This window comes from Kogia breviceps, chromosome 1 (assembly GCF_026419965.1).
Source record: "Kogia breviceps isolate mKogBre1 chromosome 1, mKogBre1 haplotype 1, whole genome shotgun sequence".
NCBI classification, from domain to species: Eukaryota; Metazoa; Chordata; class Mammalia; order Artiodactyla; family Physeteridae; genus Kogia; species Kogia breviceps.
Window position 1 is genome coordinate 40,184,307 of NC_081310.1, and position 20,828 is coordinate 40,205,134.

At 46.6% G+C, this 20,828-nt stretch overlaps 1 protein-coding gene across 3 annotated transcripts in view; it reads left to right on the forward strand.

Moving 5' to 3' along the window:
* The window catches only part of KIF26B (kinesin family member 26B), a 508,676-nt gene that overhangs the window by 406,026 nt on the left and 81,822 nt on the right, over positions 1–20,828 (forward strand). For all 3 annotated transcript variants that reach the window (XR_010840066.1, XM_059068030.2, XM_067030752.1), the window contains 4 exons: positions 4,080–4,286; positions 9,317–9,410; positions 10,831–11,093; positions 14,158–14,341. Coding sequence is in view for 2 of the 3 variants with exons in the window: in XM_059068030.2 (XP_058924013.1) it covers positions 4,080–4,286; positions 9,317–9,410; positions 10,831–11,093; positions 14,158–14,341 (748 nt within the window). In the remaining variant the exon portion in view is untranslated. The remainder of the gene's footprint in view (positions 1–4,079; positions 4,287–9,316; positions 9,411–10,830; positions 11,094–14,157; positions 14,342–20,828) is intronic.

Below are 20,828 nucleotides of genomic sequence, written 5' to 3' on the forward strand. Positions count from 1 at the left end.
CTCTCACTCATCTGAGGCTAAATCGCCCTTGAGAGATGGGACGGTGGATATTTACATGGCTTACATTCATCACTGGGAGTCTCAGTGTCACCATCGCTGCCACTCTGCCTCAGCAAGAGGGACAGAGGACTCTGGGCTGAGTTGTCAGTGCTCCCTGGCTCTGCAGTTTGGCTGTTCTGTCTCGAGAGATGGCTCCTTTGGGTCTAGAATCCCTTCTGATGGTCTCACCCGCCCTACCTGCCCCACCATTCTTCCTGCTGGCAGATTTGGGTAAACCCATCTCACATGCCTCTGTGTGCCTTGGAGAACCATTTCCAGATGTGTTTTAGGAACTTAAGAGTAGATGGGGAAGGTAAAGATAATTCTGATACTGAGGATTGCTGTGTCCTCTCTGTGTCCCACTAGCCCACCATCGTCTGTAGTCTTTCTCTGGCTGGTGAGGATGGTCACATTTGCCCCCAGCCCTCCTGGGCCATATAGTCTGAAGAGAGCCTGAGACTGGACAGCCTGGGGGTAGAGAGACAGGCAGCAAGGAGCCTCCCTGGTCCTCACCGTGCGCTTGTGCCCTGAGCCTCAGGACGGGGGGCGCGGGGAGGGGAGGGAGTCTGGGTGACCACGTGGGCGAATCTGCCTGTTAGTGGGCTGCCCCGAAGGCTGTGGCAACCGGCGCTCCTTCATATTGATGGAGAGTCTGTCCAATTCAGGCGCAAAACTCTGCAAGTCTCACATATCTGCTCTCCATCAGTTCTGCCAGGCCATCCAGTAGGAGACACTGGAATGATTAACGAGCAGGACAGGAAGACAAGTGCTTCCTGGAGCAATAGCTGTCTGCCACCATTCGCTGAATAATTAGATAACTGCAGCAAGGCGGGGTCTCAACCAGGGAGAGCTTTGGTAGGTGAGGTGCTTAGCCAGTCCCAGAGAGTCAGGGCGTCAGGCCCACGCTCCCCAACTTTGGGCCTTTCTGGCTCCTCTGCTGCTGGGCCTAAAATAGTGACAGTCCCCTTGACCCTGAGAGCTGGGGAGAAGGCTATGCATGTTGACAGCTGTGGGTACTCTCTACCCAGGGCAGCAGTCAGAGGGAGGGTTGATGTACATGTTGCCAAGAACCTACCAGTGTTTGCAACAAAAGCACATGCTCCTGGCAAGAAGTCGGGAGACTTTCTTGATCGCAACTGGTATCTCCTAAGCACTTTAATTACAGAGGATTAGCAGGAAGTGGAGTGCTGGGCTCAAGGAATAATGACACAAAGAAACGAATCAGAGAAACCCAATTTCCTTCCTTTAAGGGGAAAAAATTATCCATTTATTTAAATGAATTACAAAGGAGAGAATGGAGTGTGGCATTTCCCTCAGCCCAGAATTCAATGGATTTTTAAAGAGCTGCATATCTCCTTGGTCAGACCAGAAGCTGGGATCTGCAGCCTGTCTGCAGAAATTGAACCGCAGGCTCGGAACTTCATTAAGATTCAGGAGCCTTCCCCCCGGAAAAATGACTCACTGATCCAGCCCCTTCTCTCCTGCTTCTCCTTGAGGGCCCTTGCCTGGCTTAGCTCATATTTTACATTCAGCACCTCTAGTTACCCAGAAATTGCATGCAAAATTGTGAAATAGAAAAGCAGTGGGCCATGTGACTCCATCAGTTCTGCCTGGGGTTGCATCATCCTTGACTTGTAGTGTTCAGGGGCTGGGCTAGGAGGTTTGCTCACAGAAAGACCAGAGGCCCCAGACACCTACCAAAAGTTGCAGTTTGACTACGTGCTCTTAGCACTCCTGCTGTGTAAGTGGGGCAAATCTATAGAAATGAATGGAACTGAATTAAGATTGGAGACGTTCATGGTGAACAAGAAAATTGCCAGAATGGAATGTAGACAGAAGTGATGGTTATTGTCATATACGCAATGACCATGTGTGAGACTTGATGGGTTTTACTAACAGGAGCCTTTTAAGGCCCAGCACTTAATACCCGGCTCCATCTGCAGTGATTTCCCCATGGCATCCTGTTTGTGAGTCCAGGGCAAGGAGTTCTACAAATTTATCATTCACACTGTGATTGGAAAATGCTAGGATATCGTGATTCAGACTGTGGCAATACAGGGGGAAGGAGGAGGAGGAGAAACAGGAATCAGGCACCCACCTTGTGCTCAGTACTTCACATGTCAATTCATTTCATTCCCACAACAGTCCCATGAGATAGGTGGTGGTATCCCAATATACAGGTGAGAAAACCGAGGCTCCGAGAAGTTTGACTATGTATAGGAGGCAATACTTGGCATAATGGAAAAAGTATGGGTTTTAGAGTCAGAGGTGGGATCAGAGCCTAGCCTTACCACCCGCAATTTCTGTAGCATCTGTTTTCTCATCTATAAAATCTGGACGCCTATGCACTGGCCTGTTGGGAGGATTAAATAAGATACCATAGATAACAGCACAGCCTTAGCACACCACAGACCCTCAGGAAAAGGCAGGTACCACACCACTGTATGACCTCAGAGAGAAAACCAAGATTTGCACCTTGAGGGGTCAGCCTCATCCCAACCTTCCACCATGACCCCGGCCTCCGGATCCACACCTAAGGACTACTCTTTTTTTTTTCTTTTTTTTTTTTAAACATCTTTATTTGAGTATAACTGTTTTACAATAGTGTGTTAGTTTCTCCTTTACAACAAAGTGAATCAGTTATACATATACATATGTTCCCATATCTCTTCCCTCTTGAGTCATGGACTATTCTTAAGTGACAAGAACAAGCCCAGCTGGGACACAGTGCAGGCCCATCCGACGAGTCCAGTGCCCTAGGAATCCTTTACCTTTCAGCTTTACCCACTGCAGATGAGTTCCCATGCCTCAGCAGACATGGCTGAGATAAGCAGGAGGATGACCTCACTCGGTATGCACAGTGTAGATTATTCTCTGAGCATTTCTGTATGTTTGAGATCTTTTATGTAAAATTTTACAATCCCTTTCCCCAAAATTGCATGACTGAGATTTCATCAGGCCTGAACATTGATTAGATGAAGAGGGCATGACACAGAGAGGAATTTAAAAATAACCCTGAATATAACATCAGAATTTGCCACATTGTATTACAAAAAATCTCCTATCTCTGTGTCTGTGTGCCCTGCTACTCTGTATATCATGTGTCTTTTGCATCCCCAGTGCCTAGCTCAGTGCCTGGCTCACAGAGTACGTGAAGTAGCAAAGCAGTAACAGAGAGCTGGTAAGGGAGCAAATGCTGGCCATTTCCCCGGGATCTGAGCCTCTAGAACTGTGTGTGTGGCTTCAGCTTCACTTCTGCTTGCCTCGGAACTCTAGGGCAAGCAGTCCATTCCCACAAGTACCCTGCTCAGCCCTGGGGTGGGGCTGAGCTGGGCTGAGCATTAGAAATGTCCATGTTCAATGACTTAGGAGGTGGGTTAAAGGGGCACTGCTGCCTGTTTCCCACAGAGACGCACTTTCATCCCTTGAAATGATCATTTCTCTGCACTCACTGAATGGGATCCCAAATAACATGTTTCAAACAAGTCTTTTATCGCTGTTGCCCCTTGGAACACATTTCAAATGCTGGCCATTAAAAACAGGCCGTTTCACAGGCTTCTAATGATGACACTAATAATTGTGGGTTTTCGTCTCTAAGAGTCCTGACGGGCAAGACTCGAGAAGTAAATTATGGAGCTAACTTTTATGTACAGGGTTTATTGATCTGTGAGCTTCAAGGGAACTATGCCAGCCCCCAAAGCTTGGCAGTCCAGATTACCTTTTCATCTAAGTAATTGGGCCACCTGGGTACAGTTAATTTTCTATTTATATTAACAGGAAGACAAAGAACATGATGTGCCAGTTCAATAAAGTAACAGACGTATCAAAATATTCTACCTGGTAATTATAAACAAATTGAGTTTTCCCATGACCCACTGAGGGTTATGTTGCTAATTCATTGTGCATTTTATCATAATTCATCACGAGAAGATTCCACGCTGCCACGTATACTTGTGTCTCCAGAGTACGTAAAAGGTGCTCCATAATAAAGTATCCCACTGTCTTAATCCCCGTCATTTCCTGCTTTTGTTTCTTAACAGGTGAAAGTCATGCTTCGCATTTGTTCCACATTGGCTCGCGATACCTCGGAATCCAGCTCTTTCTTAAAGGTGGACCCACGAAAGAAGCAGATCACCTTGTATGACCCCCTGACCTGTGGAGGTCTAAATGCCTTCCAAAAGAGGGGGAACCAAGTTCCTCCTAAGATGTTTGCCTTTGATGCGGTTTTCCCACAGGATGCTTCTCAGGTGGGTACAACCCCTTCTCAGGCTCGGGCAATATTGATTAGTTTCAAGAAGCTTTAACTATTCACTAGGACCCATGAACTGGGAGGGTATCTTCCCTCTGATGGGTCACTTCCACTGTCTACACAACAACTTTCAGAAGCCAATTTGAGTTCCATTGAATAGTTCAGTCCTTTTGAATCGCTGGTGTCACACCTTGGGAAGGATTGTTGTGCCAGGATTTCAACAAAACATACTCTTGGAGAGAAGGAGGAGTGAGTCAGTCAGTGGACGGCAAACAGAAGCAGGAAGCGAGCAGGCAGAATTGGAAGTTTCAGGTACAGCTGCATCGAGATGCTGGCAACTGGTCCATTAAGACCCCACTCCCGCCTGGGCTTCTGGGTGTGAGCATGTAAGAAGGGAAAAGATGTTTCAAGGAGTTGGGTTAGAATTAGGCAGGGTTTGGGACTTCCCTGGCGATCCAGTGGTTAAGACTTCACCTTCCAATTCGATCCCTGGTCAGGGAGCTAAGATCCCACATACCTCTTGGCCAAAAAAACCAAAACAGAAGCAATATTGTACCAAATTTAATAAAGACTTTAAAAATGGTCCACATCAAAAATAAAATAAAATAAAGGAATTAGGCAGGGTTCTAGGGCTCCATAGAGGGCAAGTCCTACTGAGGACCTGGAGTGCTAGGCAGGGAAACTGAGGCTGACGTGAAGTCCTGTGGCCTGGGTCAGGGGAGCGGAGAGGAAGAAGAGAGGCTAGGGATAGCTGGTGTGTTAGTTAGCTATTGCTGCATTGTAAACCACCCTAAGCCTAGTGGATTAAAACAGTAAGTATTTAGTATTGCTCATGAGTCTGTAGGTCAGCTGAGTGTTCCTCTGCTCCTAGCTCAGCTCACCTGTGTGTCAGTGATCAGCTCTGGGCTGGGTCGGCAGCTCTACTGACCTTGGCTGGATGCTATCACATGTTTGAGGGTTGGCCAGTTTTAGGCTGGTCCAGAATGGCCTGGGCCAGGTCACCTGGTCTGTCTTCCATGTTGTCTCTTATCAACCAGCAGGCTGTCTTGGGCTTGCTCTCATGGCCATGAGAGGATCCAAGCTTGCAGGCCTCTTGAGGTCTAGACTCGGAATTGACACATCATCACTTCTGCTGAAGGCAACTGGTCCAAATTCGAGGAGTGGGGAAGAGGCTCTGTCTCTTGATTGGAGGAGCGGCAAAGTCACATTGCAAGGGGCACGCACACAGGGAGGGGTGGAGAATTGTGACCATTTTTGTTAGTCTGTTATGAGTATAATTTGGAGGCTTCTTGGGGGCCCAGGGTGCCAAGATTCCTTAACCAAGTCTCCTGGAACCAATCCCAGTAGAACAGATGTCTACTAGAAGATTTACTTACACCATCTGGTGCAATTCATCTACAATGGATTGGTGCAACTGGATCTTCTAGTAGACATCTATAACCCAGGTTATAGGTGTACAGTGGCCTACTGTGCCTGCATTTTGGCATCAGACACCTGCACCTTCCTGATAAATTTCCAGCACTTCCCAAGATTTAAACAAAACAGCGTGCACTCGGGTAGCTAATAGCCTAGAGCAGAACCTGAAGACAGGGTGCTGATGGCTACCATTTGCAGCTCTTGCTAATTTCCTCCATGTGGTATCTGAGTATAGGAAGTAGCGATGTTCACACAGACACCATAGGCACTTAGCACATATTATAGGCTCCATTCATTAGCAAGCTAAGCATGTGGTTTCCCCAGAGTTTTACCATGAGAAGACAAAGTACTTTATGAGTAAGTTCCGTAGTTTTTCTCCCCGTTACATTTTTTGTGTGTTGTACCACCCAGTGGGCTCACTAATCTAAACCTGACATTGGGTCTAATAAATGGCCTACAAGTAATTTAATTAGCACAGGCAAAACTTATCAAAAGTGAATCTCCCTAAGTTGTAAGAATTCCAAAGCAAACCCTAAATTAAGTGTGGACTATTAATGAGTTTTAGATTTATTCCGGAAAAGGGAGCCATTTTTATTGCTAGTCTTTGCTTACATTTCACACTTGCTTCCAGAGCTCATATGCTCACTCTTACAGTAGCTATCGCTTCAGAATGCTTGCTTTTGTTACATTTCCAATATAATAAATTACAGTTCTCTATAAATTTGTAGTTTTCAAGAAGTTTCATATACATTAACCCATTCGGCTCTTCCTGGAATTCTGTGGTATTGAAAAGGGAGGTAGTGCTGTTTTCATGTTACAGACAAGGAAACTGAGACTCAAAAATTCAGTCTCTCATTCACAGACTCTTTCCTGAGTGGACATCTGTCCTGGAGTCTTCCTATTAACCAATCTGTGTCCCGCTCAGGATGGTGTTGTATCTTTGCCCTCTCGCCATTTTATCCACTATTTACTAGCAGTGTGTCCTTGGGCAAGTCACTCTACCTCTCTGGGCCTCAGTGTCCTCATCCATAAAATGAAGACAAGATCAAAATGTGCCTCATTGGGCTGCTATGATTCACTGTGTGGATACACATGAGGTGCTTAGAGCAGAGGCAGAACACAGTGAGTGCTCAACAAATGCTACTGTTTTTACTCTTCTGTTGTCATTGTTAATAGTAATATCATGCTTCCAGCGTGTTCAGCCTCAGCCCCTGTGAAGGAGCACCCTCTGAGCCTCCGAAGCAGGAAAGCAGGAAAGCGTACAGAATGGGCCTCTGCTCTCAGGCCCCTGTTGTTGGCCTGTGAGGCAGCAGCAACCATTGTGGCCCAAGGCGGTCATGAACTTTGCTTTTACCCAGTCTCTAAGGACATCAGCTTCCTGAAGCTAAGCAGTGATTAGAACAGTCCTTGCTCCTCCTTATAAGCCACACTCAGTACCCTCAAGTGGTCTCGGTGGTCATCAGCTGCCCATTGCTGGGGCATACCTCTGCTGGTTCTGGCTTTGGGGAGGTGTCTTAGTCCATTTTCACTGCTATAACAAAACAGCACAGACTGGGTAGCTTATAAGCAACAGAAATTTATTTCTTACAGTCCTGGAGGTTGGAAGTCCAAGATCAAGGAGCTGGCAGATTCAGTATCTGGTGAGGACCCCTTCTTGATCCATAGACAGATGTCTTCTCGCTACGTCCATTGTGGAAGGTCCAGGGAGCACTCTGGGGCCTCTTTTATAAGGGCACTAATCCCATCCATGAGGGCTCCACCCTCATGATTAATCACCTCCCAAAGACCCCACCTTCAAATACCATCACATTGGACATTCAGTTTCACCATATGTACTTGGTGGGGTAAGGGGAGCACAAACATTCCACCGTCACCAGGAAGGGCGGGTAGGAGGACTGAGTCCTGCCAGTGGGTAACAGGCTTCCTGCACACCCAGCCCTGCCTGTGGGGTCCACTTGGGAAGGCTCCTGCTTCTCTAGGCTCAAGGGAAAAGACAGCAAAGGGCCTCCAGGGGCCGTGGTCAGCTAACAAACACCAGATGGACATGTTGCTGACCGCTCTCTTCTCAGTGGACACTGGGCAAGAATTCCACAAGGGGAGGCCTGCCCACCCTGTGCCCTGTGAGGCTGCTCCTTTGGACGGGTGATTCGGTAATGTGTGCGGATTTGGTCCACACACAACCATCTTTCTCTTTGCTGACCTTGAATCTAATACAGTTTGTTTTATGTATGGCTCAAGGTGGGCTCTCAACCTCCTAACCCCCATCTCACCTAATGTCCGAGGAAGGCAGAGTTCATTTGGTGATATCTTCTCCTGGCTCTGCAGAGGCACCTTTAGCAAACTGCCTCAAGATTCCACCTCAATCTCAGGGTTTAGCTCCGGACTCTCATTGCCTAGGCCCTGGGGGTGAGACAGATCCTGTGGTCCCCACCGCAGCCTCATCCTGCCACCCGCTTCGTTCAGGAGGAGCCCCCAGCAGAGCTGCTGAGGCCATCACCAGAACAATTGACAGTTGTTAGGAGTGTGGTTTTTCAATTTCGGTTCGGGAGAGAACATTGATTTTCAAACACTTAGGTTCATTGTGCTGTTGAAACCTGGAGCTGAATAACTACATTCAGTGCCGAGGCTGCAGTTCTCAGATTCCCACTGGGAGGCACGTTGCTCCGATGCCCGCTGAGCCCCGGGTTTGCACGTCCTCTGAATGCTTCCAGATCTGACTCTGGTGCTGAGGGAGAAAGGAAGGTGCAGCACACAGTGAGTGATTCTGTCCTCCTGCTGCTGTGAAAGCCTCAGATGCTAACCAGAGAGATTTCCCAGACCCCCAAGTTGGTTCACAAAATTTATTTTCTTACCATTTGCACAGTGCTGTGTTGGGTGTTAATGGGGAAATACAAAATGTTACCAAGAGACTGCCCTCTGTCTAAGGATGTAATAATCACATTGGAGATGAGACACATAACAGGCTGAAGACCACCCATTGTAACATACTGACCAATGGTGATTAATAGTGTATACATTGAATGTATCTAGAGAGAAAGAAAGAAAAGGCTGGTTTTGAAAAGAGAAGGATGTAGATGGAGAAAGAGGAGAGAGTTGGGGAAGACAAAGCAGACATGCATCACAAACCTCCTGCTTAGATTAGAACTGTAATGTATCCCAAGGCCACTTTCCTGAAATGGCACATCACCCTTTACCCTCTAACAAGCCTAGCCATTTCATAAGCTCTGAGTGTGTGTGTGCGTAAAGGAAGGATCTAGTTAGCAGAGGGTGAATGGAATATTTAAATACTTGCCCGGGGAGGAAGCCAGAATGGCGTGAGGTCCATGAAAGCACTCTGCATTCCCGTTCCAGCCTGTTCGCGCCTGGTCTGCAGAGACAGCAGCTGAAATGTACCACAAATTAGCAGAAGGGTGGTTTGCTTTTAATGTGTGTAATGCTCAGGCTCGCGAGGGAGTGGGAGGTATGAAGGGTTCTGAGCGCCTCCAGAACTGCGTTAGAGCCGACCCATCTGGAAATGCCATGGCCCTGGGACCCTGAGTCCCAGGAGAGCAGGTGCAAGTTTCCACTGTTAATGGTCGACTCACAGTTTGTGTCTCCTCTTGTGTCTGCCAGGCTGAAGTGTGTGCTGGAACCGTGGCGGAGGTGATCCAGTCTGTGGTCAACGGGGCAGATGGCTGTGTGTTCTGTTTCGGCCACGCCAAACTGGGTCAGTGAGAGCTTTCCTTTTTCATGCTGCTTGCTAGATTTCCCAATCACTTTATCCATTCTTCTGTATTGTACCCAGAGTCCTCGGATGAAGGGAAAGGTGGTTTCCCGCAGGTGCTGAATTGAATAATCAGGAATAACCATTTCTGCTTCTGAAATATAGATGCTCATCCTAAGTGGATTCCCAGTCATCTAGGAAAGTCTTAGAGTCCAAGAGATGCACAAAAGGAGTAGTGGGGTTGTTCCCACTCGGTCCAGGTCAGGGTCACGCCCAGAAAGCCAGCAGGAAAATTACATTTCCTGAGCAGGGGTTGCTGGGGAGCAGAGAGGACTCCCCTTCCCCAGAGGACTTGGGTTCAACATAATGCCAGAGGAGCAGCCACCAAGCAAAGGCCAGACCACATTAGCACCTGTCTGGGGAGATCAGTGTGCCAGTATCCTTGCTTCCCACCACCCAGCTGTCGGGAATCCACCTGTGCTGAAGCACCTGGGAAAGGCGGCTGCCACACACCTCTGTGAGGGTTTGATGACTGAATCCCCTTGAAGTGCCTTCTTAATCCTGACCTGTGACCATCTGCTCACCAGGTCTCACTTTACATGCTTGATAAGTTAGTAATTTGGCGAGTTCCAAAAAGTGTCCCTGGGCAGAGCTTCCAACAGCAGCTTTGCAATGATGGAGCCAGTTCTAGGCCAGGTCAGAAAGCCCATTTCATCTCACTGCCACTTCAGTCTTCTTGATCTCTGATCAAAGCAGTGATCCAGGTTTTAATGGAATTTGCCTATGCAAAATATACACAGCATTTAACTTGAAAAAGGATATAAAGCGTTAAGTATGTGGAGTGAATCTGTGGGGTGGTGATAAAAAGAACCATATTAGTGATGAAAGACTTCTGCCTTCCCACCACGAGAAAAACAGTACAGAAACTGGATAGCTTGTAATGTTTGGGATCCTCCTCAAGGTCAATTGTGATTTACTCTTGTCATTAGTCGGGGCTCTCACATTCTTTATTATAGCTATTCCATCAATAGTACTTGGAAATGTCAAATGTTTAATATTTCTCTCACCTTTTCCTTTCCTTTCTTCCCATTCCCCACTCCCCATATGCCTTTCTTCTGCATCCTTGGCATCTATTCTTGAGACTATAGAATGATGCCTGGGGCTTCCCTGGTGGCGCAGTGGTTGAGAATCCGCCTGCCGATGCAGGAGACACGGGTTCGTGCCCTGGTCCGGGAAGATCCCACATGCCGCGGAGCAACTGAGCCCGTGAGCCATGGCCGCTGAGCCTGCGCGTCCGGAGCCTGTGCTCCGCAACGGGAGAGGCCACAACAGTGAGAGGCCCGCATACCGCAAAAAAAAAAAAAAAAAAAAGAATGATGCCTGGACACTCAAGCTGCTTTTCTTTCTTTCCTCGCTCTCCCAGGAAAATCCTACACCATGATCGGAAAAGACGATTCCATGCAGAACCTTGGCATCATCCCCTGTGCCATCTCTTGGCTCTTCAAGCTGATAAATGAACGGAAAGAAAAGACTGGAGCCCGTTTCTCAGTGCGGATCTCAGCCGTGGAGGTGTGGGGCAAAGAAGAGAACCTTCGGGACCTGCTGTCGGAGGTGGCCACGGGCAGCCTGCAGGACGGCCAGTCTCCGGGCGTGTACCTGTGCGAGGACCCCATCTGTGGCACGCAGGTGATTGCTTCTGGGACTTGGCTGGCTCCAAGGTGGCTCGTCCCTACCTCGGCGGCTGGGACAGTTCACCTGGTGACTCACTCAACATGCAACCGGGGGAGGCTTGCAAGTGTTTACCTTAAAGTGGACTGGAACTTTATGGCCTGCAGCTGCAGGGCAGCTGCTCGCCCAACCTAAATATTTGTACCTTGAATCTAATTGACAATGAGCAGGAACCACAGTTGTTGTAGCATTTGGGGGAAATTGAATTCACTTTCTTTATGCCCCTTTCAAAAAAAAAAGAAAATACAATCTTTCTTTTGTTTAGCAACAAGCGGAAATGTTTACTGCTTTGCACAAATAGCTCCAGCCATTACTGGGGCTGTTTATGGCTCTATAAACTGTGTTTCTGGCACTGGTTTACAGCCGGACTAGTAGTGCTGTAGGAAAAACTAATAACCACTTTCTAATTGGAACCATGATATAATTGCTGGAACCATGGAAGCCAAGAGAAGTTCCAGTTCACCTTTTCAGGATGTCATGCCTGTTGTGAGTGTCTCTCCCTCGCTGTTTGACAGTAGAGGTGGGAATGACCTGGGAGAACCCTGGTTCATATCCAGAATAATCAGTTTTTCCAGTCTTTAGCTATAGGCTCTATTTTCTAGTTTTATCAGATGCCTCCTTTTTAGATAGGTGTTCATTTTGATAAGTACCTGCCTCACCCCAGGTGGGACTGTTTTCTCGGGTGAGGATACCCACTCTGTTACACCCATCTACTCACACCTGGCCATGTTCTTCCCCTGCTTAGAGCACCTCAGATCCTTCCACTTGCATTATGACTCCTCGTGGTTTGCAAGAGGCCCTACACAACCCTACAGCATCACCTGCTACCACTCCCCTCCTGCCACCCCTCTTAAATTACATTTAGGTCCCCTAAGAAAGCAGTGCCCCTCAAACTTCAATGTGCATAAGAAGCACTGGAGATCTTGTTAAAATGCAGATTCTGGTTCCATAGGTCTGGGATTGGGCCTCTGATTATGCATTTCTAACGAGCTTCTCAATGACTGACCCCACTTTCAGTAGCAAGGCTCTAAGGCACCAACCATCCTCCCTCTTTTTACTCTGGGCCTTTGAACATCCTGTTCCCTGTGCACAGAACACTGCTGACTCCTCTGCTCTCGCTCTTCATCTGGCTAACTCCTTATTTGTTGGGTATCAGCTAGTTGGCACTTCTTCCAGGAAGCCCTCTTAGATGTTTCTCCTGTCAATTGTGATTGCCTGGTTAGTTCTCAGCAACTCCCACAGGTCCATACCATGTCTGACTAAAATTGGCTCTTCATAGTTTTAACAGATGCATCAGATACCATTTGGATATGAAACCTAATTAGAATGCAAACTAAGTGGTCATACAAACATTAAACCAGTGGCTCTCAAACTTCAGTCTTCATCAGAGTCACCTGGAAGACCTGTTAAAACACAGACTGCTGGGCTCCACCTCTAGAATTTCTGATTCAATAGGCCCGAGATAGAGCCCTCAAATGCGCATTTCTAACAACTTCCTATATTATGCTGATGCTTCTGGTCCAGGGACCACACTTGGAGAACCCACAGTTTAGAAGCATGAGATGCGCTCAGACCATATCTACACAGCACCTGTGATGGAATCAGTGTCACCCTACCCACTGCTCCCACTCCAAACATTACTTAGACATTCAAATATGCTATAACCTCCATTCACTTTTATAACTCCATTAATGAAGTTCCGCAGAGGTGAAAGCTCTGCTTAACTGAAGACTAAGAAAAAGAGGAAGAGACCAACATCCTCTTTACCTTCTTCCTGAAGAATCTTAAACATTCTTTGGGTTATCTTTTCTGCGATAGTAAGTATAAAACAACGAGCACTGCAGAACCTCTCTGAAGTTTGAGGATTTTGATGGTCTCAGGTTCCAAATATCGACTCTCATAGTTCAGAATTATAGGTACAGTTAGAGTCAGAATAGAAGACTGTCAAAATTTGATCCTAAGGCACATACTGCAAATCATTTCTTTGAATAACTCAGAAATATTAGTTTACTTTTCTTCCCTCCCATCCCCAGTAAAGGAGTGCTGGTCAAATGCTGATAATATTGCTCTGAGTAAGGTTTACTATAATTGCCAAGGCATCTCATAGGATTTAGACACGTTGCCCACAGTGCTTCTTTAATCACTTAATGAGTATGCCACGAACATGAATTTAGCAACTAAAGATAAAATAGATAGCCCTTAAATGATATAGATGAGACATTCAAGTATCTTGGGTGTTTTCATATGTCTTTTACACTTGCTTCTTATTTATAACTATGCTAGTAAATGTGGCCTAAAATTGGCTCTCATTAAATAGCTGGGAAAATTGAGAATTGAGTTAAAAGCTAACTAAGTTTTTTCACTTCTTTGTGGTACCAGTACTATCTGGACTAAAATCACACTTTGCAACCCACCTGCTTCTAAACACTCTTAATCTTTGAAATCAAGATGCGGTCACATCCCTCATGTTTTCTTAGGTACATGGATTGCCCAGGATGTGGGTTTGCTGGCCTCTGCGGAGGTCAGGGTGGAACATCTACCCCCACGAATCACCCAGATACAACCATTTGCTTTTCACACCTGATACTTAGCAGATTCTACTTCAGTTGTAAAATGGGTGAAAATATGTTTCATCCAATAAGCGTGCTCAGTGTTAATTTTCAGATATGAATAAATTAAGCTGAGAATTGCACACGGATAGAGGCCCTGGTTCCAGAAGGACGTCCGGCCTTCAAGAATGTGGAACGGGCTTCCCTGGTGGCGCAGTGGTTGGGGGTCCGCCTGCCGATGCGGGGGGCGCGGGTTCGTGCCCCGGTCTGGGAGGGTCCCGCATGCCATGGCCGCTGGGCCTGCGCGTCCGGGGCCTGTGCTCCGCGGCGGGGGGGGGGGGGCCGCGGCGGTGGGAGGCCCGCGTACCGCAAAAAAAAAAAAAAAAAAAAAAAGAATGCGGAACGGACAGCCAGGCCCGAGTGGCAGGCAAACCGCCCGCCTGCAGCTTCAGTCCTTCCCTTGTGTCTTACAGCTGCAGAATCAGAGTGAGTTGCGGGCACCCACTGCGGAGAAGGCCGCCTTCTTCCTGGATGCTGCCATAACCTCCCGGCGGGGCAGCCGGCAGGACTGCAACGAGGACGACCTCCGCAACTCCCACATGCTCTTCACGCTGCACATCTACCAGTACCGCATGGAGAAGAACGGCAAGGGGGGAAGTAAGTCGGCCTCTGCCCTCGAGCCTCCCTGGCCCTCCCTGGAGAGAAGCCTCTCCTCGAGGGCAGCTGTGACCTTTTAAAATGTAGTACGATCTGACCAGTGGGGAGTGCACCGATGTGTCATTCGAGAGCATTGTGTAGTCTGGGCTGACGTTTGCTTTCGAACAACCCAGGAGAAAGGGCTCACTCGGTAAAGATGATTTGCAGATGTAATTGCTATGGGAACGTGAGAGAACAAATTTTGAAAAGAAAAACAGCTGCTCCATAGTAGCTTTTTGTTCAAAAACCTTAAAGGTGCTCATCATAAAAGACCAACGTGTAGCTCCCAAAGCGCTCTGGCAATGTTACTACTCAGTAGCTTGAAGCCACTGCATGGCCAGAAAGAAACAAAACCATGTCTTTTAAATAATCTATAAATCAGACTTCTGAATAACGAACCAGATTCTGGCTGCCTCCCTGCCTCAGGTAATGCCCAACTGTGACATTTCTCTGTTAAAACCTATGCCCAGGGCATGCTCTGTGAGCAAGCTGCACCTCCGGGAACCCGAATCAATGCTTATATGGTCCCCGCTCTTGGCTGTTTTCAAAGCTGGCACCGACCTCGAGGTAGTGCTCCATCCTTTGTCTGCCAAGTAGTATATACTCTATGCTCTGGAGCTGAGTGCCAACACTCTGCTGAGTGTCTCAGGTGGGATCCTGGGCAGTGGGCAAAGTAGTCGGTGGCCCTCACTGGGCTTTTCTAAGGCAAGTGTGAGCCACAGGGCTGGGCTGGCTGGGCAGCAACTTCCAGAGTCTCTCTCTGTCCACTTCTATAGGGCTTTCAAAACGTAGGCAACTGGCCCCCAGTGCTCTCCAAATGATTGCCTCAAGGACACTGAGTGCCAGAAAAACAAACAAAAACCCTGACTTAGGAGACTAAGCCTGGGGCCTAGAAGTTGTGCAGCTAATTGATGAATGGGAGACAATCAACCAACCTAATTCCAGATGGAGCCTGGAATTAAGACATGCGACTGGGGCCTGTGGATGGGCTCCCCAATTTGGGGTCCTTGTTGCCCAAAGACTTGGAAACCGGTTTTCCTGGAGATAGCTCTTGGGGGCTTCTGTTCCCCCTTTCCGCATGGGGGAAGTGGAAGCTACCTCCTCCCCCATCTCAATACCTTTGTTGGACCCGTCTTCTGTTATTGTTCCTATTCCTTAATTGTTGTTATTTAGTTCAGGTTTATGAGGTATAATTCAAATTCAGTAAAACTTACCCTTTTTATGTGTTGTTAAATGAATTTTGGCAAATCTATTCAGTCGTGTACCCACCACCACTATCAAGATATAGAACAAAGCCATGGCTACAGACAAGTCGCTCTTGCCCTACTAGTCAGTCCCCTCCCCAGCCCCTGGCAACCACTGATCAGATTTTTGTCCTTATAACCTCGCCTTCATCCAGAACAACATGTAAATGGAATCATGTGATCTATATGTGGCCCTTTAGTGTCTGGCTTCTTTCATTGAATATAACGCATTTGAGATGCATCCATATTGCTGCGCGGATCAGTCATTCACTTACATTGCTTGCCTCCTGCTCCTTTAGTTCTCACTGGGCCCAGAGATGCACCCCTACCCCTACCCCGAGGACTAAAATCTCACCAGATATCCTCTCTGGGGCCAGAGTTCCACGAATGCAGTCTCAGACCCGCCGCCTTGGCTACCTGCACTGACTGCTGCCCAGGAATCAAGAGGTACTGGCCCTCACTTGCACCCAGGGAGACGTACCATCCGCAGATCAGATCGCTCTTGACAACCAGTGATGGTGATAAAGGTCTGACTGGTGATGAGCAAAATATTTTGAATGCGAGTCTTTTAGGGAAGATTGATTCTCAATGAAGGGCCCCCGTCACGTACAGCACTCCCGCTTAGAATAACTTGCTTAAAGAAGGAAGCAAGGGATTAGGATAGGGATGAAATGATCCAGACCTTTAAAATCTGTAACAGAATTTGATCCACAGTTCTCCTAACTATCTGGGAGCTGGCTTTAAATCCTGCCCTCACTGATTTTTCTGAGTTATGTCTTAGCAGCGTGAATGTGGGAATCTGAAAAATGTTTATTTTATTCTTTTAAGCTACCAGTCATAATCATAATCAGAGCCTGCAGTGGATTCTTGTACTCTCAGCAAAGGGTGACTTGCAAAAGGTCTGACTCTGGAGCCAAATGGCTTCCAAATGGCTCTGAGCAAAAAAGCTCAGGAGGGAAGGATAATCCCTCCTTCTAGGTATCTAACCAAGATAAAACAACTTGCTTTCAGCTTTTCACTTTCTTTCATGGTTCTGCTCTCAATCGGAATCTGAAAGTAGGGAGGAATCTTGAAAACAAAGAAACAATGAAATTATTTCAACTATAAGAACTTAACATATAGCTTCCACAAAAGTGTAGGCTAGGACATTCCCTAAACCCAACAATCCACCCAAGTCCTCACCTAACAAATCCTGGGCACTTATTAAATATTTAACATCAAACTCATTTTCTTCCTATTTATAAATTGTGAAAGTGAATTGCTTTTAAATAATAAATTCAAGTTAAAAGACAAGGCAGGACTTCCCTGGTGGCGCAGTGGTTGAGAATCCGCCTGCCGATGCAGGAGACATGGGTTCGTGCCCTGGTCCGGGAAGATCCCACATGCCGCGGAGCAACTAAGCCCGTGAGCCATGGCTGCTAGGCCTGTGCGTCCGGAGCCTGTGCCCCGCAACGGGAGAGGCCACAACAGTGAGAGGCCCGCATACCGCAAAAAAAAAAAAAAAAAAAAAAAAAAAAAAAAAAAAAAAGACAAGGCAGATGCTATTAATGGCTTCCAAAACCTAGTGAGGTACTTTCTAGCGTATCTGTAGATGAGAACAAAGAAAAGGCAGGCATCCAGGCTGATGTGGGTGTTAGCCCCGAAGGACCTGGGGGCATCACCTGCCTGCTACAGTACCTGGCTTCCGGTGAGGAAGGGAATCCAGGCCAGAATGCACACAGCCTCCTAGCCCACGGCTTGCTTGACTTCAGTGCATTTATATCTGTTTAAAATATAATGAGGAGATTTGGAGTGTTGTTTAAAACGGAAATTTTGTTTACTTATATATAAGCAATAATCCCTGTGGACCTGGCAGCCAGAACTCAATTAAGGAAAAGCTTATTAATTAGTCACCCTGCAGGGAAACAGCAGAGCAAACTGCTGGTAACTGGCCATTAGAGGCCAGTGAAGATGCTGGATTTAAAGAGGTCTCTGCTGCAAGAACTAAACACACCATGTGTATACGGGCACCTGGAGCTTATACACATATATGCATTTTATAAACACACACGTACATACACATATGCACATATAAGTGGACAGACAAAAATGTTTACAATATGTCCAGGCAAGGTGGAAAAGAAAATTCTGTGTGGATGTATCACTGCTTTGCAGATAGCACTAGGTTAAGCTTAAAATATTTCCTGCTTTAAACATTTTTGGAGCATTAGTGGGGCTGATTCTTCACCTGTCATGGAGCCTTCCCCTGCTTTGCAAAGCTATGTCTGTAAAGGCTTGAGATTCCCCTTGGGAATTGCAGCAATGGGGAAGGGACCCTAAAACCATGACAATCAAGAGTTGCTCCTCATAAAGATGAGTGAATTAGGAGTCCAAAGCCAGATGCTACGAGTGATACTTCAGTGGAATACGTTCACAATACAGAATTTTCCAATTCCTATTGATTAAGAGGGTTTTTAAAAGCCTCACTTTGATGAGTAATCCAAGCTTGCAAGCAACTATTGCCCAGGGCTAAGAATGACGCTAGGTCTCTGATTTATTCATTCACTTTATTGCCTCCAGCGGAACTGTAGAGGCCAAGTGGGGACTGGGCTGGCTGTGTGTACACCTGTGTACCAGCACCCGGGCATCCATCTGTGTGTGTGCACATGAGTATGAGGATGTGGACGTTCATCTCTGCCGGCACTCATCTGTTAACAAGTCTTAATCTTGGTTTTCTTTTGACCACCAACCCCTCTTTCCTATATCTTGGAATGGCTTGAATCAGCTGATGCCCTATCCAGGGCTGTGCTGTCCATAGGACTCTAGAGATCCATTATTTGGGTGGTAGATGTAGGAAAAGGGATCTAGGAAGGAGCACTGCTGCTAAACGATGCAGAACTGGGCCTCTGCTGTCCCTCATTGCAAAGCCCTGTGCAGCGAGGATGGCCACACATGGTGGGGCTACTTTAGGGCTCTCATGTTCCCCTTGATCAACAGTGAAATGACAGTTTGATGTTTTTAGATTTTTGTAATACAATTTTTTTAATATTTGGCCAGGAGACAATTTTCCAAACCGTGCAGTGTGGAATTCCCACAGTGGTCTCTCATGGACTTCCCACCACCTGAATCAGAGCAGCAGTTCCCAACCTCCTCTTGAAGACTGAGGCCCCTGCTCTACCTCTTTCAGCAGATAACCAGCTTCCTGTTTAAGGAGAAGAAAGTCAGTCTGGCTATGACCTCAGTTTCTGTCCTCTTAGCATCCAAACCTCCTTGTCCCTGTACCTCACTTTCCCGCACTCCTTTCCCATAGGTCTGCTTCCTCCCATCTCCTTGCCTTCTTTATCCTTTTTCCTCTTCTGCCTTTTCTGGGACCCCACCATTTGGGACCCCATCAATCGTCTTTTTGTGCTTTTATTTTCAGTCTCTCCTACCACTGAAGTCAGGGCTGTCTCATCTTGGAAGGAAAGGAAAGGAAGGAACAATAACATCAACAATAAAAAACCTTGTCTGTACCCTACTTCCGCCTTGAGCTGCCTCCCCATAAGTCTTTCAGATTCTCCCCTCTGTGGAATATCTTTCTCCTTTAAGTCCCATAGCAGTTTGGGGGATGTTAAGCCACTGCCTTACTCACCTTATATCTCAGTCATTCTGGGCTTTCTAAGCCCCATCAGACTACAGGCTCCCTGAGGACAGAGTCCCCTGTTATCTGTCCTCCTGTACTCCACAGCCTAGAGGTGTGCCTGCACATCAGACCTTACGTGTCATACCACATGAAATGTGTGCTGTATACTAAACAGTGAGTGAATTTCTCGATTACGTAGTTGCAGCTGTTTCAGAAAGAGAGAGACCATTCAGTTACTTTTTGGGTAAGCAGGTGGTGTGAGTTCAGAGAAGCCCTGTTATACAACACGGTCAGAAGGAGTTGATCAGTTAATGAGAAAGTTAAATTAAAAAGGGAAAGCATATAAAAGGATACATTCATGTCATAAAACATTTTCAGCTTAAAACATACAATTGTGTGTTTATTCATCAGTCATCTGATACAGGGCCATGGCTTTCTCTTTGAGATGAGTTTTCAACTATAGATTCTGACTTTTATAAACCACACTCATATTAATAATAGTCTGGTTTTTGCTTTCAATTTCTTCTGAGCGATTGAAGAACTTGAGACACTTGTGCAGCTAACTGGGTATAGACTTTCCCTAGATTCTTAAAATTTTTTCTACTCTGTAATTTCTCATTCACATCTGATTCAGCATCTTTTTTCAGAAATTAACTCATTTTAATCACATCTTTCCAAGGTATTGATTTCAGGTTTTTTAAGAAATACTAGCTCTCTTTACATAATCATATATATTTTTTTTTGGTCGGTTTTTTTTTTTTTTTTTTTTTTTTTTTTTTGGTACGCGGGCCTCTCACTGTTGTGGCCTCTCCTGTTGCAGAGCACCAGCTCCGGACGCGCAGGCTCAGTGGCCATGGGTCACGGGTCTAGCTGCTCCGCGGCATGTGGGATCTTCCCGGACCGGGGCACGAGCCCGTGTCCCCTGCATTGGCAGGCGGACTCTCAACCACTGCGCCACCAGGGAAGCCCTACATAATCATATTTTATTGGTTTACATAATATTTGATTATATTTTTATTTATAATATCAAGTACAAGTGGCATAATTAGGTTTAGGAAGAAACCCAACTGACCTGTTGATAAGTGTATAGCTCATGTTTTTGGTGCAAAAGTGCATAGACAAACTGGGAACAGCCAGCACACCCACAAGCATACAACATGCTGTGGGCATCAGGCAGTGTGCCTGACCCAGCTGATGGAGGGCCTTGGTTAACCTGGCCAAGTGGCAGGACCATGGTTCCCAAACTTTGCCGCACAATAGAATCACCTGGGGAGATTTTCAGCTAATCTCAGTGCCTGTGTCGTACTCCAGACCAATTACATTAGAAAGCCTGGGAGTGGGAGCCAGGCATCCATATTTTCTAAAGACTCCAAGGTGATTCTGATATGCGGCAAAGTTTGGGAATCACTAAGTTATAGGAAAGTGAGTTAAAAGAGTTTCTACATGCTTTATAGTTAGCTCTGGATTTTTGTCTTAGATGCAGAATCTGTTTTCTATGAGATCTTAAGTGATTTATTTAGCATCTGTGAACCTCAGTTTCCTCATCTGTATAAAATAGTGCCAATTCTTGCACTACAGGATCGTTGTAGGAATTAAGTGATTT